This window comes from Hydra viridissima, unplaced genomic scaffold (assembly GCF_058129835.1).
Source record: "Hydra viridissima isolate aposymbiotic clone 2 unplaced genomic scaffold, HvirCarnegie_v1 scaffold_8, whole genome shotgun sequence".
In the NCBI taxonomy this organism is placed as follows: domain Eukaryota; kingdom Metazoa; phylum Cnidaria; class Hydrozoa; order Anthoathecata; family Hydridae; genus Hydra; species Hydra viridissima.
In genome coordinates this window covers 8,426,536-8,444,493 of record NW_028324307.1, presented here as the reverse complement: position 1 = coordinate 8,444,493, position 17,958 = coordinate 8,426,536, and the positions used below count along the sequence as shown (strand labels likewise).

The following is a 17,958-nucleotide window of genomic DNA, read 5'->3' as shown; positions in this document are numbered from 1 at the left end:
AAAATAACTCCTGAAAATTGAAAACATAATGTTTCACATAGAACACGTTATTCGTTAAGAGATAACTTTAAGTTTTTCAGAGTTTTGGAGGAATTTTAAAAAATGCGAAGCTTTTCAACAATGTTATTGATCATTCTTTGTTTAATATTCCTCTGGATCAAGTAAATTAGTTCTTTTTATTTAAATAATGCTGTTATACTACAAAATAATTACAATTGTTTTTATTAACTTTAACAGGTTGCAATGCCTGCATTACATATATCTCTGGGTATCTACTTGAAGTTTTTTATTATGTTAGAAGACGAGTGTCATTTAATTGATATAAAACTTGCTGGAGAACTTGCATTAAGAAATAAAACTATTGGTAAAGCAGAATTTGACAAGTTTATTTCCATGTATGTCCAATCAAGTCTTTTGAATAGCGTTATTACAGATTGTCTAGAAAAAATTGCTCTTCTGCAAGACACAGTTGGAATACAAGTTTTGCGTGATCCAGAAAGAGCAGAAGATATTTTGAAAATATATAAACCAAGAATTCTTTATTATGTATTGAGAAAAAACGAAAAGGTATTGTTTTTCAGTAAAAAATATGAATCATTAAATTTAATATTAATCAAAATTTATAGATAAAACTTGCTTTAAAAATTTGTTCAAACTAGGATATTACAATTTAATAAAGAGGATGAAGTTTTTCTTACTTTAAGTTGTCAATAATTTTTTTAATTTATACAAATATAATTAAAAGATTAAATATCTGTAAATTTTGTCTACCTAATTTAATTAAAAAACATATTATTAGTCAATAGAGCTTCAAAGTTTACACGAATGTAACGAACTAGACAAAGTGTCAGGACCATGCATTCAAAAACTAGATGAAATATTGAAAGAAAATAAAGTTGAAAGGCAAGCCTATCATGGGAAATGTTTTGTAGGAAACCATGTTCACAAAATGCTTAAGGTAGTTTTTTTAATACTGTAAATACATACATACATATATATATATATATATATATATATTGCTACTTTGCCTCTTAGGCGACTTACGATACCTTAAAATATATCACTAAGGCGACAGTATTCTTAAGGCAACATTTTATCGTCGCCTTAACGTTTCAACATAGTTTTAAACAACTAATCTAATATCAATTTTAAAACCGGAGCTATAAATGGGTTGCCGTAATGTAATCATTAAACATAAATTGTTTTACGTTAATTAATTGCCAGTTTTGGAATAAGAAACTATTGTTTATTTAGGTTGTATATTTGTCTATTCGCACATTGCACAAAAACCGATCCTAAAGGCAACAGTTGACTTTGGGGAGATTTTTATATGCATTGTTAATTATATATCTCCTATATTTTAATTGAAAAGGACCACTTAAGTCCTAGTCTATATAAAAGCAGTCTTAGATATATAATTGGAAAGGAGAGTGAGGCTTAAAGTGCATTTTTAAAAATATACAAATCTCTAAACATGCAAACTTCTTTGCGCGAAGAAACTTAAGTAAACTCAACGGGAAGTTAACGGAAAAGTTTATCTTACATCCTCTCTATGTAACTGACACTTTTAATTTATATATATTTATTCTAGATTTTAAATGAATTTAACTTCGAAAGCTTATACATTTTAAAATTTTTTAAGTGCATTATATTCATCTTCGAAGAGTGAACCTCAGCTTTTTAATTTTAATTTGAATAACAGCAATAATAATAGTAATGAGTATAATTTCATTAAGAGATTATTTTTAGATTTAGAGTTATTATCATCAATAATTGATTTTCTTACAACTTCTTAATTCCTTTAAGCTAGATAAATGTTTTGGCATCTCGATTAATTAGATAAAAAAAAATATTTATTTTGAGAAAATATGGGTCTCAAGCTTAGAATGATTGGAAAAGATTTTTATTTTTAAGCATAGTAATAGTATTAAGTTTCTCATTTTGGAATTAAACAAGAAAGTTTATACAATTTTTCAGTTTCTTTTGTCTTTTAAAAAGTTTAAATAATATACAATAATCTTATTTAAATAATTTTGCTTACATAATCTTTAAAAAGATTCTTAACATTATTTTCTGTAAAATTTCAAAGTATTTCTAACTGGCTGGGTAGCTAAATAAATAAATGAAGTACATGTAAACAAATGTAGTTAAAGCCCAGTTGTTAATGTGTCAGTGCATAAAAGTTTGGGTACCATTGGTCAATAATGAGTTATTAACTTAATACTAATAATTGTCACAAAAGTGTGATTCTTCAGTGGTTAAACTAAATGTTTTCAAATTATTATTTTTAACCAGTGAAATAATAGAATACATATTTGCCCCATTAAAGGTTTTTTAATAAAAAATGCTAAGACCAAAATATAAATAGTGCATAGCTATATACCAATCCCATCATGCTAAAAAGAAAGGATGCTAACAGGTAAAAGCACCTAGAAGTTTATTTAATCTAGGTGCTTTTTCCTTTTAGAAAAAAAGAAAAACCACCTGTAAAGCAAAGTTTCAAACATTTTTTAACTCTTTCATCTATATATATTTAAGTCTCAATTATTAATGTGTAGTTACTTAATGCATAGCAAGACAATAGACTAACATTAAGTGTCACAAAGTTGAGAATCAAATATAACTGCTGTAAATAAAGGGTCGATGAGTATAAATAAGAATGTAAATTTTGATGACTGGTTAGAAAATTTGTAACATTTAAACAAACTAAAAATGATGATGGAAAGAAGCAAAAACAAAAGACAGGATAAAAAAAGTATGAGTTTTTTTTCTTCCTTTAACTGCCTTTTAGTTATTGTACCAAATAGATATAACCTATATTAAGGTTCAGTATTTCAAAGTAATCTTTCATGAATTTATTTTGTTTGCTAATTTATTCTATTGACCTGTTAGAGTTCAAATTGAGAAAACGTTTTAAGATATCTCAGGAAGATGCCTCAATTTGTAGCATTAATAAACAAAAGGATATTGATGGCTTGAAGCTCTTTAAAATAAATGACATTGTGGGTATGTTTTAAACTATGTTTGTCTTAATTGCTAAATTTTCAATTATTACATAAAGTGAAGTTCCATTGAATGTTTTGTAAAATTATGTTAGTATAAAATAGTAAATGATTAAGATAAAAGCAAGCTTGTAATATTATACAGAAAAGAATATAAAAATTTTTTATAAAGTTTTTTAACAATTTGTTTTAAAAATAGTGTGATAATGTTTTATGTATATTTATTGTACTAATGTGTTGTATAAATCCAGTTTAAAATGGAAACAAAACATAGTGCTGGGAATATTTAGGTAGAACTTTCCATTAAGGTGACTTATGCTACTCCTATATATTTTATTCAATTAGAACGCCAAAGGAAAGTTTTTTTTTTACAATTCAATACTAAAAATATTTCTAAAAAATTTTCTATTTATTTGAAGAATTGCATAACTTTGACCCTGTAATGGACTTACTAGAGTGTTCTAGGTTTGAAACTAGGTTAGTAAAAGCTAAGGACTGAAGTAGAAATCTTCCTTAAGGTCTCTTATGTTATTTATTTCCTTTAAATTTGTGTAACTTGTATTATCATCAAAAGACTATACTCGGGAGAACTTTCTTATTGCTTTATCTGATATGTGGCTTCTTAAATATAAAATTTAAATCTTTTATAAAGAATTGTTGTAAACAGTCTAAATCATAAATCCAGAAGGTTTGCTGATGAAGCAAACTTAATGAAACTTCCTGGATTCAAAACATCCACTGATCATAAAAGTAAGATAGTTTTGTTATTCGAAGTACTGTACATATTTACCTAAGGAAGAGCTTTATTGGAATATTTTAATCTAATAAAGTTCTTAGTAAAATATTTCAAAAAATAAGTAAATAAATAAAGTTTTCTTGTGTGTTTTAACAACTACTAAATCTGAATTGTTTGATTGTAAATCTAAATTAACTTTGTAAGTTTTACTTAAAATTCACCTACTAGTTGCCACTTATTTGTTATTTTATTATCATATTAATGTTCTTATTTTTGTTTTTAGGAGGGGGAAATATTAAATATACATTTTTGAAGTTTAGACACAGTAGATATTTGATGTGCATATTATTTTAAATTTCTTGACACATACTATTTTTAATTTTTTACTCTTTTCAAAGTTGTTGAGGCTTAATAATGTGATTTTCCACAATTAGGTTTTGGCGTGTTTGCAGTAGTGGATTTTGAAAAGGGAGACTTCCTTTTAGAGTACAGAGGTACCTTGCTGTTACATTATAACATATTTCTTCTATTAGAAGTTTTGTGAGTGTAGCACTGCGCTAAATTGCAAAGTCCATAAAGTATTCTCAATAGTTAAAAATGATATGAATGATTATGTTAGAAATCTTGCTACACATTTTTACATGTTCTTTGGTACCTCAATTAAAGATTATATTGTATTTTTAGGTGAAAAAATTTCTATGAATGATGCTGAACAACGCTATGAACTTTACTCAAAAAATAAAGTTGGAAGTTTTATTTATTATGGAGTAAAAGATGTGTATGGAAAATCCATATGGTAGTTTTTATTATTTCATCATAGGATTTTTAGTAAGATTTTGTTGTACTGCAATTTTTCTCTTTTCCTAGCTTCCTATCTTCTTATCATTTCCATAATTATCAGGAGAATGACAGAGTTCCAATAAAGTATTTCAAATTTTCAGTTCTGTTAAAGCTCATTTTAATAGCTATTAAAAATAAAGTGTACTTGTTCTATTGAAGTGATTCGATCTGGTTAGTTAAAATTAAATGAATATTATATTTATGAAATGGAATAAGTGCCATCTGTATTAGTTGGACACAGGCAGCACATTAGGTTTATTTATATAGTTGGATTTCCATTTACAGTTTTCAACAACATGCAAAATATTTTTACAAAATAGTTTTTGTACATGGATATTAGAACATGACAGGAATTTTTCAAGATAAATTCTCAATCACTTGATGTAGAATGTTTATTAAAAGCATTTGCTCAAATTGTGTTTTGCAATCTCATTGCCAAATTATTTCTTTTGTTTGTAAAAATCTTTAATTCACAACTATGTGGTTCAGTTCTGAAAATTAGAAAAAAATAATATTTTTTAGTGCATCATTCTTTCTCATTATTTTTTATATTGCAATTTTTGATTTAGTATTGATGCAACACAGCATACAGAATAATTAGGTCGTATGGTAAATGATTCACCAGATAATCTTTCTAATGCACGTATGAGAAGAGTTGTGTATAAAAATAATGTACATCTCTGTCTGTTTTCAACAAAAAGGATTGCAAAAGGAACAGAAATTAGGTTAGGATTTACTTATATATTTCTTGATAATTCTAATCCTGTAAATAAATGGGGTGTCCTATTATCTTCTTTTGGATTCCAAATCTGGCTTTGTTTTAAAAAAAAATTCTGTTGTTGATGTTTAGCAGAAACAAGTATGATGGACCCACTACTTTGTTATTTAAAATTTTTTTGAAGGTATGATTATGGAGAAAAAGAGCAGGACATGCCATGGAGAAAGATAGTATGTGCTTTAACATTCTCAAAGTTCTCTGATTTATTATTATAAGTTGTTTTGATATGAAAACCATAGGTTCTCAACATATATATATATATCTGTTATATCATACTTTTGATTTCTTTGTTGTCTATGATGAAGTTTAAAGCTTTTGAATAACAATCTTTTTTTTGTTTTGCCTGACTATGACCAATGCTATGGCTTTCTGCATCTCCAGCTCCAATCAATTAATGTGTGAATATATTTGCTTTTTTTTTTAGGCATCTTGCCTGCATCCATATGAAGTAAACATAGTTGATGGAATAATAAAGACTGAGCACCCAAATACTTCAAGAGTTAAATATCTAACCTCTAAAAAGTTAAAAAATATACAGCTCAGAAAAAAGCATTTTAAAGGATATAATTTGCTTTTGTCAGAGGATCCAACTGTGAATGATGAGGGTTTGGAGGTTACATTCTCTGATTCAAATTCTGACCAGGAAACAATCAATCTTTGCTCTACAGTTATTAATCAAAATACTACCAATACAGACTTGCCATCATTAGATATTATCGACATAGCTCCAGACAGTGATTGTGAAGTAACAATTAGAGAACCATTTGACACTGTTGCAGATAATACCATTTCTTCAGATAAATCAGTGTTGTCATTTGTTACTAATATAAATGTTTCAAATTTTAGTATGGATTTGTCTTCTAGATTGCTATTACCTTTAACTAAATCATCAAGCAAACAACCACTCAAGTTGCATTTGAAAGGGTTTAATTCACCTGTTTATGAGCCATCATATTTAAATGCTGTAAATGTGGAATCTATAGGTGAAAGTTTGTGTGGTGATGATGCAAGAATTTTCTGCACCAATGTGGCCTCAGAGACAGGAAACCCTTATTCAACTATAACTAACACAGCTAATGATACAGTAGAAGATATTTTTTCCATTGGTGAAGTTGCTAGAATAGTTGGTGTTAGTAAATCTAATGAGGATAATACAGTTGATGTAGATTTTGAGATTAGCCAGTCAACTCATTCAGAAAAGTTAGTCATTGATTCAGTAGAGGCAGCTTATGTAGAATTTGATACTCTAAGTGCAGATGTAATAGAATGTGAAAATCTCACCATCACTAAATTAAATGATGTAACTTCTGACAGTTTACCTGACCATGTATCAAATAACCTTTGTTATTCTAAAATAGCTTGTGTAAATAATAGTATGATCAATATAAGTGATTATACTCCTTTAAACGATTCTGATTTATTTGAGAATTCTTTAGAAATTATTGATAATGACAATGGTGGTGTTTTTATTAATGATGGTATAAGTGATAATAAAAATGAAAACCAATTATCAACAAAATATAAAAAACCGTCACGTTCTTGCTACTTTTGTAAAGAACCTCAGACTAGACTTAAACGTCATATTTTGAAAAAGCATGCTCAGCTACCTCTTGTAGCTCCATTGTTAACTATGAATTCAAAAGAACAAGACCGTGTAATTGGCAGTTTCAGAAGAAATGGTATACTGAACTTTAACATTGATATTTTAAAAACTGGCAAGAAAAGTTTTATGAGAGAGCGTAACTCAGAGCAAGAATCTGAGGTACCCATAATGTGTTCTGGTTGCAAAGGTTTCTTCTCCAGGAGCTATAAAGCACGACATCAAGTTATTTGCCCTGCAGGTGGCACAAATTTAATGTTACCAATGGTTAGTTTTGAACAAAGTCAATCTTTGGAAAACTATTCACATGACTTTAAATTGCTTTTAAATTCTCTTCAGTTAGATGAAATTGGAAACTATATAAAAACAGATCCAATCATTCTAATGATAGGAGCAAGATCATTTGGTTCTTTGAAAAGAAAAAAGGATAAAGTAACAGAGGGAAAGAAGGCAGTACATTGTCGCATGCGACTAATAGCTAGAGTTTACCTAGCTTTTTGTAAGGCTTATGATAATCAGTCAGAAATCAACTTGACTGACAAATTAAATAATGCTGGAGACATGTACAGAAGGGAATCCATAACAATACTAGGCAGTGCTGTGAACACCTTAAGTCAAAAATCTGAAAGTGATAGTACTGATTTAAATCATATTTCGATTTCAGATCAGAAAAGTGGTTTAAAGATCAGCATTCTAAATATGCTTAAGTTGACAGCCAAATTCTTGATCGGTCATTTTCCTATCAAAAACTTGGATAAGAAATCTAAGGAAGTTGTTGAATTTTTGCAAGTTTTAAAGTTAGTTGAAGATGAGCTCTTTGGGGATGCATATTATGACTTGAATTACAGAAAAAATGTTACCCTTCGAAAGCCTATTCATCTCCCAAATGATGATATGTCAAAATGCTTTTAGATGAATGTTCTTCAATTATGAATTCGTTGAATGGTTTTGATTTACCTGTTGAGTTATTTATAAAAGTAAGATCAGCAACAGCAACCTGTTTAATAATTTTCAATGCAAGAAGAGGTGGTGAGCCAGTGCGTTTAATGTTGCACCAGTGGAAAGAGGCTCTAAGTGGAGAATGGATGGACAAAGATGATGTCCCCACAGAATTTCTGTCTGACACCATGTTGGTAACATATCAGACGGGGAAAGGAGGTGATCATCTTGTTCCAGTGTTATTTCCTCCAGAAACTATCAAAGCCATGCAGTTTCTTACAGATGAGTCTATAAGAAGAGATGCAGGTGTATCAAGAAAAAATGAATATATATTTGCTAGTACACGTAATAGTGAAAGTCATGCCAGTGGATGGAATTGTATTGATGATGTATTAAATAGGCTAAGTTTAAAAGGTGCTATAAATGCTACTAAAAACAGGCATAGAGTTGCGTTACTACTAGCCAAACTTAACCTTTCTGAAAAAGAAAAGGAGCTGGTTTTTAAACATTTTGGTCACTCAAAATCTGTTAATGAAAATGTTTATCAGGTAGCTTCAGGTTCGGTACAGATAAAAACAACAGGTCAACGGCTGTTACAGATTCATAACCACTTACCAATGAATGAAAGAAAAGAAACATCCGAAGTTATTCATAAAACATGTCACTCAAATAAAAACGTGTCACCTAATATTTTGAACAATGACATAAGATTTGGTCCCATTCAAATATTAAAAAAGGAGTCAAAAGCCACACCAAAAGAAGGTAAAAGGGTTGTTCTTATCACTGTTATTAGGTATGCTAGCATTTGTCGAAGTTTCGAATAATGTATATAATTTTTACATGTATTACACTACCTGAATACAATGTTTACAACCATCAACTATTGAATGCAAACTTTTTTCTTTTTAAGATAACTTTTATTCAGATTTTTTAAACCTAAAATTTTATTGCCTTTTGAAAGTTGAAAATCACCACTAATGTCTGTAAATGTTCTTCAGTCTGCTAATGGTCACCCTATTAAAGTTTAAAAATTTTATATAAATTTTATTGCAAAAATTTATTTTTTTGTTAAGTAGTTGCACAAAATAAAAGATCATATACATCATGGACAGCAGAAAGCAAAAAGTATTTTGAAAAGGTTTTTGCGGACCATCTTGAGAAAGACCATGGTTACCCAAGTATGTTATATTTTTTGTTTGTGATGTCTTTTTGGAATTAGCCAGGGTAGTTTGTGGAATGGTTATTTTTCCAAATTTATACTCTAGTTTTTTTTTTCAAGATTGTTATAAAATCATAGTGGCCGATTTTGCTTTTTCAGGTCGAATGGAAATGGAAAAGTTTGCCGATCGATATAATGGTTTAAGTTATGCGCACGTCAGAACGAGGATTATAAACGTTCGAGCAGTTCGAAAGTTGCACCAACGGAAGATCCAGAAGCAACTTGAAATAGATTTATAGATTGATAGTTAGAATATATTGAAAACTATGACGAGAGCTACCTATTGCGTTCTTATTCGTTTCACTTTAATGTGGTTTTGTGAAATCAGAATTAACAAGTTAAAAAATGATTTGATATTTTGGACAAGTTTTGGTTTTATAAAAAATTTCAGATTGTTTTTGTGATAAACTTACGTTAGGGCGACTTTCCTGATATAAAGGGGTCAACCTAAGGACGATCTAATCATACAAATGTACTTAAGGCGACCCTAAAAATATACAATATCGTTAGGGGGACCGTAATTTATATATCTTGCTACAAACGTATTTTACACCAAGTCTATTTTAAAAGAAGTTTTTCGATTAGATAAAGCAAACCAATGCCAACATAAAAATTTAAAAAAAAAAAAAAAGTTATGAGATTTGAGAACTGTCACCTTAAGGCTGCATATATTAGCATGTCGCTCTAAGGTCGAAAAAGGATTATATATATATATATGTATGTATGTATGTATGTATGTATGTATGTATGTATGTATGTATGTATGTATGTATGTATGTATGTATGTATGTATGTATGTATGTATTTACAGTATTAAAAAAACTACCTTAAGCATTTTGTATATATGTGTATATACAACAAACTGTTTTATTATATATAATAAAAAAGTGTATTGCATAAAATAATATATTTAAAGCTCAATACTAATAATGCCTTGATTTATGAATTGATTTGACTTTTTTTGATATTTTTTTATTTATAGCATCAACCATTGCTTGACTTATGCAATTCGATTCCAAAGCTAGTTGTAGACCTTGGATTTATAGATACTGGTGTTCGCTTACAATCTATTGATGTGAACTAGAAATTTAAAAAGTTATTTTCATATTATTCTAAGTGTCATAATATTATGAATAGTTCACACTATTTCAAAGATAATGATATTCAGGAGCTTGGTAAATATTTAACTAACTTTTTCGATTTTACTCTTGTAAATTTTTCTCTTGATTGTAAATTATAATACCTAAACTACCTCTTGTTATTTTTACAGTATGATATTATTGAGTATTATTTTTCTTTGTGTATTGTATAATGGAAAATCTCGTTAATTTTTAGATTTAGCAATCAAAAAACTCATGGAATTTTATAGATTTACATGGCCAGATGCTTCTGTAACACCTAAAATGCATTTACTTGAAAACCATGTATATCAGTTTATTAAAAAATGGAGATTAGGAATCGGTGTGTATGGTGAACAAGGTGGTGAAAGTTTACACGCCGAATTCAACAATCTTAATAGATTATTCTGGCATATGAAGGGTTGTAGTCGGCTAGAAAGCACTGTTAAAGAACATTTTTTAAGAAATCATCCTAAAGCAAAAGATATAAAGCCAATTGTAAAAAAAAGAAAAATGAGTTTACAAAATTTTACAAATATTTTTGTAAAAGAATTTTAAAATTAGTTGAAAATTTGTTATAAATTTTAAAAGTTTAAAAGAAAAACAAAATCCTAATTTAAATTTCATTTTCAAATTGACCTTATTGATTTTAACCCTTAAGCATAAATAAGCTAACCTTACATTTTTTTTTAGTCAAAAAAATAAAATAATTTTTGCCTAACGTTATATAAATTATCTCGATTTAAAAAAATGACTGGTGAAAATGATTAACATAAAATTTTTCCTTACAGTATCGAGAATAAGAATATGTTTTAATTTTTATCCAAAAAATTTTCAGTCGCAAGATATTCTTTAAATAATTGAGGAGATGCTGTTTTTTTTTCACCTAAAAACTTAATTATTTTAAACAAAAAAATCTGTTTCTTTACGACAGATTTTTTTATTATTATTTTTTTAAATTTAATAAAGAGCTTATCAATTATATAATTTTAAAACTTTATTTTTTTGATTGCAAAGACTAAATAGACATTTAGAAAGGAAATCAATCACTAAAGTTTTTAGTTTTTACGGAAAAACTGCTCCGCCATTTTTTTTTATTTTTTATACAGTGTAATTTAATGCACATGCTCACAATAACATCCTACGCTTAAATCACCGTGCACAAGGACTCTGTGAATCATGCAAAACTGCTTTGCGCAAGAAACAAGAGAGGAAAGAAGTTGCATTCCCCCCTTTGTTTGATTTTAAGTCAATAAAAGTGAGGCTTGAAACAAGAGGCAGGATGTGTCATTGCCTAATCTGCCAAATTGGTCGTTCAAAGCTGCAAGAAAAACATCCTCTTGTAGAGCAAACCACCATGGAGAAAGAACCAAGTGTGCACTGCAGCACATGCCTCAGCCCTTTAAGAAAAGGTTTGCCACACCAATGCTCTCAAATAAAGTACAGGGAAAACCTTCAATCTTTAGCAGTAAATGATGCCAAAGCAGCCGAACAAATTGCATCTCGAGTTATTTCCCATAAAGAATTATCTCCGGAAGGAACTATTCGACTTGCTAAAGCATCCGGCGGGCCCCCACTTACACTAATCCCCGGTAAATACTTATACTTAAATAATTTTTACATGCTTACATTGAAAGAATTTCTTGGCTATTAAGAAATGAGACTAGATAGATTTCAGGAAATATAATTTTGACAAGTTTCTAATCTCTTTAAAAACGAATAATTTAAAAGCTTTACCAAACTTCCTAAACAAAGTTTATTATGAACACAAAATATGCATGTTTTAGTTTCAGGTCGAAGTAGTGCCCTGCCACCATCAAGCGCTCCAAAATTGACCACTCCAGTTCTTGTAAATGTGCAATGAAATGCGGACTTGTCAAACAGCGAATTAAAAGAACTGGTCAAAACTATAAACAAAACATCAAGCAGCAAGATGGTATAGCCAAAATTTTACAAGAATTTCATAAGAGCAGGTCAACACTTAAGTAACTTCTTCACCTGCAGTGACTTAAAAATCACCGACGGAAAAGGAGATTCTGGTACAGTTCGGGCTGTTGCTCACTGCAATGATTTATCAAGTCTTGTGAACCATGTTATTCAATCTCGCAAAATTTCTGGTGGCTGTTTTGTTAAGCTCGGAATTGATGGTGGCAAAGTTTTTCTCAAGTTTTGTCTAAAAAGGTGTTTTTATTGGCGCACTATTAAGTCAAAATTTCACTCAATTTGAACATTCAAATGAAGTTATTTTAAGATTTTCTTGTCTACAGCCGCCATCTTTGAAATATACTTTTTTTGATATTGAGGCCAGCCTCGATATCAATTTTTTTTTTTTACGTTCGAAAGAGTTGCTTTAGTCATATAACACATTTCTAAAGATGGGCTCGTTAGCCAGGCGAGCTAGGCAAACGGACTAGCTTTTGTCCATAAAAACGGCTCCTAAATGCTATTTGGTTGTAAATTTTTACATCGCAGCCATTTTAATCATAATTCTATTCTGAAAAGTAACTGAAATCATGTGCTAGAATTCTGTCAAATACTTTTCTAACGCAAAATCAAAAAGAATTTTGTTGTAAAAGAAAATTTTTATCATTCGACACTAAAAAAGTTTTCAGAATTTGATTCTTTCACTTGACGCCACAAAAATTTTTTTCGACTAAAAGGAAATATGAAATGTTCAGTTTTTTAAACAAATTTTGTTTTATCAAATAAATCTTCATTATTTTTTACAACCATAATAGTCTAAGAAATCATTTGAAATGCGAATGCGTAGACGGTTGTAAACCAAAGCGAATCCAGAGAATTCACGTTCAACTTTTACGCTGGAGAACACGCGCTGTAAAATAATTGCGAGATATCATAAAGTCGATTCCATTTTGTTGTCTGGTTTTTCTTTTAGTACGCGAGAATGTTGAATTCAACGTCAAATTCAACGTCGTGGTTCATTAAGAGTCCATTTTAAATTAGTTGACAAATATCTTGATCTGATTCTGAAGATACATTCGCAATACCTTGTCTAGTTCCTCCTCCAGTATATTCAATGAAACGACGTACCTTTTCAGCATCAACTTCTTCTGAGTTCATCGGAATCATCTCTTCAGAAGTATTGGAGGAATATGACGCATTTGATTGTATAAATACTTCTGTTAATAAAGAGCTTAATTGTTCTCGTCGAGTACAAAGTTTTTGATGGATTTTAATCAACTGTATAATTCCTCTATTCAACATTTGTGTATTAAACAGTTGATGCATTTTTAATCCCAAATCACCTGCTGGAATGTCCTCAGTTTCTATTTTCATTTGAATCCATCGAACGTAGAATTCACTCATTGACAATTTTGCGGATTGAAAATCCATATGGCCGAATGTATTGGTAAAAATGCATCGAAATATTCATCTAATAAGCTCCATGATGCATCATTTAAATTTAGTTGGTCGTGTCTTAGCCTTTGATATGCTTCTGCGTTGGTATGGAAATCTTCTATTATCAAAAAAGTGGATTCCCAGCGTAGTTCAATGTCTATAGGAGGTTTACTTAGATTTTTAAATGTTTAAATATATGCTACTTTTTTGGATTCCATAGCAACTTTTCTGATGTTATTTAATGCATCTTCAAACATTGACATTACGTCCTTGGGAGCTAGCTGACACATGTGCGCCACAAAACATGGCTGAGCATAACGATCCAACTGATTTTTCAAAGCAAACAGTGTGGACTTCACTATAATTTCCTTCTTCATTCTCTTAAGCGCCTATATCAATTTCTGTGCAAGTTGCATAGATATCATAAGCACATTTTCCAATTTTTCCAACCACGTTTTCTAACTGAGCAGCCAAAATCTCGTCAAACTGTCGACCTTCTTGAGTAATTATGCCTAAGGTTCTGTCAGCAATTTGCCCGTCCTTAATATATCTAGAGCAAACTCCGAACACGTTTCTTCCATATCACGACATACTATTAAATATCGACGAGACAAGAACACTTTCAGTTTCTTCTCTTATGAGCGAAAAAATATTTTCACACCCATGATGAATGTAGCAATTCATGCTGTGACGATTTATAACAATTTTGAAGTTTTTGAGAGCATTTTTTACTAAAGACATTTGTCCGATTTCATCAGCTGACACGAAAGACAAGTTACGATTCATCATTAATCACAAGTACTGGACGCCATATTGTATGGCATATGATAAAAACTACATTCAGTAATAAAAATTAAGTTTGAGATTGTTTTTACATTAAAATGAAGGGAAATCGAAGCTTTTATTTTACTCTTCAAATCAAACAAAAATGCGCTATAAATTTTTAAGATAATTTATATTTAAAAAAGAATTTTAAAAAAATCTAAAAAGTAGAGTGTGTTTTAAAAGTAATCACTACTTAATAAAATTAATAACTCATTTTCTCCCAACGTTTAAAATGGGAGATTGAACGAAATAATTCGAACCTCGCGAAATGTCTTAGACGTAAAATTCTGTCAAAATGTGGATAGAAATTATTTTAGACATTTTATGTCAGCAGAAAATAATTCAGACATAAAATTATGTCAAAATGTGTGGACAGAAAATATGTTTCGGACATATTTCTTTCGGCAGAAAATATTTCTGACAAAATTATATCAAAATATTTGGGTAGAAAATATATTTGGGACTTATTTCTTTCGGCAGAAAATATTTCTGGCATAAAAATATGTTAAAATACATGGGCAGAAAATATATTTCGGATATATTTTATGTTGTCAGAAAATGCCTCAGACATAAAATTAAGTCAAAGCAAGTGGACAGAAAAATATTTTTGACATATTTTATGTCGACGGAAAATATTTTGAAAGTATGGCGACAGATCTGTTAGACATATTATGCCGTATCAACTCTGACCATAAATGTGCCATATGTAGCACAATTATGACGGCTGTTAAAAACCAATTTTTATTTTAACGACTTAAACCTTTGTGTAAATAGAGTAAATAATTTATTAGTAATATGTTGATTTAAAAAGTAATAAATTTAAACGATGTTGATCTTCAAAATATAACTTTATAATACATAATCGGTATTATTTGTGATCACCTTCGGATCATGTAGTTTCTATCTCTAAGTCTATTCGGAGTTCTATTTAGGAATGAAGCTTTTTAACTTTTTTTAAACCAAACAGTCGTGAGGAGCATTTACTTTTTATATCTTTTGACACTAAATCACTAGAAAAGTGATCCAACGGTCATGGCGTCGCAGAGGGAGGAGAACAGATGTGTCCAACCTTCCCTGGAGTTTTTTTCACTAAAAATTCTGGAGGCAGTTACATCACCCGTTAGTCTTCAATTTTTTTTCTTTAAATAAAATCTCGAATTGGATAACGGATATCATTTAAAATGTTTAATGTAAATAAAAGAATAGTTAATCGAATTTAATTTGTAAAAAATATTGGTAACTAAGCATTGATAAGAAAATTTTTTACCTTTAAAATTTAATTCAGATGTTGCAAATGAAGCTATTCACAAAAGATTATCGGAAAACACTAAAATAGCATGCGGAGATATTTCTCATAAATGATTTTAAAATGTCAGGTAGGCTAATGCTCAGGTCTGTTAAACTTGCTTCCTAATTGTTTTCTACAACACTGTTTTACACAACACTGTTTTGTTACAATGCCTATACAGAAGAAGATCTACTAATCCAGACAGAGACATTAACATTCTTATCAGTAATATTCCGAAGAGACTTCCGAAGAAAATATTTCTACAAACAAAGCTACTGCAAAATAAAAAAAAAAAAAAATTCCAAACCGACCAAATTTCATGAAAATTAGTATCAATGGGGGCCTACTTTAGCCTTGATGATTTAGACGATTTGGCATTGACTTGTCCAAATTTTTGGGTCTCATCTGTTGTTATATTATCCCATACGCTCATTTTAAGCATCTTTTAAATCGTTTTTTTGCGTCTAAATGTTTGTTCACCAATTTTTCTTTCCAAAATATATCATAAATGTTCTAACAGATTTAAATCTGGACTTTGAAAAGGCCATTCTAAAACATTGAGGTAATTTTGTTTCTAAGTATAGCTTCGTTTTCTTAGCAGTATGTTTTGGGTTGTTATTGTCTAAAATCTTAAAATTTCCACAGGCAATTTATTACATAAGTAGATTCTTAAAGATTACATAAGTAGATTCTTAAAGATTACGTAAGTAGATTCTTAAAGATTACATAAGTAGATTCTTAAAGATTACATAAGTAGATTCTTAAAGATTACATAAGTAGATTCTTAAAGATTACATAAGTAGATTCTTAAAGATTACATAAGTAGATTCTTAAAGATTACATAAGTAGATTCTTAAAGATTACATAAGTAGATTCTTAAAGATTACATAAGTAGATTCTTAAAGATTACATAAGTAGATTCTTAAAGATTACATAAGTAGATTCTTAAAGATTACATAAGTAGATTCTTAAAACGATACTTAATATCAAGAAAAAAAATTCAAATATATTAACGGCTAAAACTCATTTTTTGATTTTTAAAATTGTTTTTTTTTTTTAAATACACTCTTTACCTGATTTTTTTCGAACAAACCCTATAAATCTTTCATTAAAGCGTTTTTCTTTATCAATAATTTTATCAACGAGAAATTTGAGATTAAAAAAAACAACAACTGTTTTATTACACTTGAACGAAACAATTTTATGATATATATTTTTAATATAATACATTGAAAATGTAATTCAATTTAGTATGAAATATCATGGAATCTCATAGAGATATTATTTTGACGATTTTTGACATTTTCGTTAAAGTTTATCAATTCAAGTGATGCGATAAATCTAAAAAGATGCCATTAGAGGTAAAAACTAAGTTTGCGCGCATTAAATAAACAAAGTTAATTCCCAAGTTCAAAAGAAATTGAAACTTGATGCCTTTTCTTTTTTTATACATAAGAGAAAAAAAAAGTTCTTGAGTTCATAAAAGTTTTTGACCCCAGAAACCCCTTATGTTTAAACATTTTCATGTCGTTGTGTTTTTACAAGTTGTTGGTACAACTGGTTGTCTCTGCAAAGTCATAATCCCAGTGTACAGTACTACTACTTAATGAAGTATTGCGTACCCTATGCAAGGATAGGGTACAAATGCTCATTTATTAAGATGTTAAATATCATAGAAATGAGTGCTCCAGTATTTTAAACAATTTTTCAATGATTGAAAATTAGCATGTTAAATATCATAGAAATGAGTGCTCCAGTATTTTAAACAACTTTTCAATGATTGAAAATTAGCATGTTATATATCATAGAAATGAGTGCTCCAGTATTTTAAACAATTTTTCAATGATTGAAAATTAGCATGTTATATATCATAGAAATGAGTGCTCCAGTATTTTAAACAACTTTTCAATGATTGAAAATTAGCATGTTAAATATCATAGAAATGAGTGCTCCAGTATTTTAAACAATTTTTCAATGATTGAAAATTAGCATGTTATATACAGGTACCTTTATTAACATTTTATCTTCATTCATCCCACCCCAGACTATTTTTACCCACTTCTCTATGATAGATTTTTCTTATATTTTTCTTACATAAAAATAAACCTATCGCTCTATTCTACAATAAATCTTGTGGTACCTAATTTTTCGCCATATAGTTTCCTCCGTCCCCTTCATCATTTTTTAGTTTGTTTCTGTCAGTATATTTAATTTTTTACTTTTCGATGTACGTTATAATTTCTCTAACAAAGC

At 29.2% G+C, this 17,958-nt stretch overlaps 4 protein-coding genes across 10 annotated transcripts in view; 3 read left to right on the top strand and 1 right to left on the bottom strand.

The window, feature by feature from the left end:
* LOC149884877 (uncharacterized) overlaps positions 1 to 17,958 on the bottom strand; it is a 59,157-nt gene that overhangs the window by 25,383 nt on the left and 15,816 nt on the right. The window lies entirely within an intron of this gene.
* Positions 238 to 10,866, top strand: LOC149884880 (uncharacterized). 3 transcript variants are annotated; one of them, XM_090095645.1, is made up of 3 exons: positions 238 to 567; positions 800 to 958; positions 10,097 to 10,284. In XM_090095645.1, exons 1-3 carry the CDS (start codon positions 244 to 246, stop codon positions 10,196 to 10,198), a joined length of 585 nt encoding a protein of 194 aa, XP_089951771.1. In that variant the 5' UTR covers positions 238 to 243; the 3' UTR covers positions 10,199 to 10,284. The 3 variants fall into 3 exon arrangements, with proteins under 3 accessions (XP_089951771.1, XP_089951772.1, XP_089951773.1); XM_090095646.1 differs by lacking the exon at positions 10,097 to 10,284 and adding an exon at positions 4,173 to 4,234; XM_090095647.1 differs by lacking the exon at positions 238 to 567 and adding an exon at positions 10,450 to 10,866 and having other exon boundaries at positions 816 to 958; positions 10,097 to 10,289.
* LOC149884881 (uncharacterized) lies at positions 4,173 to 9,393 on the top strand. 4 transcript variants are annotated; one of them, XM_090095626.1, is made up of 7 exons: positions 4,173 to 4,232; positions 4,423 to 4,534; positions 5,148 to 5,303; positions 5,481 to 5,526; positions 5,781 to 8,657; positions 8,972 to 9,073; positions 9,214 to 9,393. In XM_090095626.1, exons 3-5 carry the CDS (start codon positions 5,185 to 5,187, stop codon positions 7,866 to 7,868), a joined length of 2,253 nt encoding a protein of 750 aa, XP_089951752.1. In that variant the 5' UTR covers positions 4,173 to 4,232; positions 4,423 to 4,534; positions 5,148 to 5,184; the 3' UTR covers positions 7,869 to 8,657; positions 8,972 to 9,073; positions 9,214 to 9,393. The 4 variants fall into 4 exon arrangements, with proteins under 4 accessions (XP_089951752.1, XP_089951751.1, XP_089951753.1 ...); XM_090095625.1 differs by having other exon boundaries at positions 8,969 to 9,073; XM_090095627.1 differs by having other exon boundaries at positions 4,423 to 4,566.
* On the top strand, positions 11,318 to 12,635 carry LOC149884879 (uncharacterized). The gene is made up of 2 exons (XM_090095650.1): positions 11,318 to 11,824; positions 12,020 to 12,635. Exons 1-2 carry the CDS (start codon positions 11,515 to 11,517, stop codon positions 12,094 to 12,096), a joined length of 387 nt encoding a protein of 128 aa, XP_089951776.1. The 5' UTR covers positions 11,318 to 11,514; the 3' UTR covers positions 12,097 to 12,635.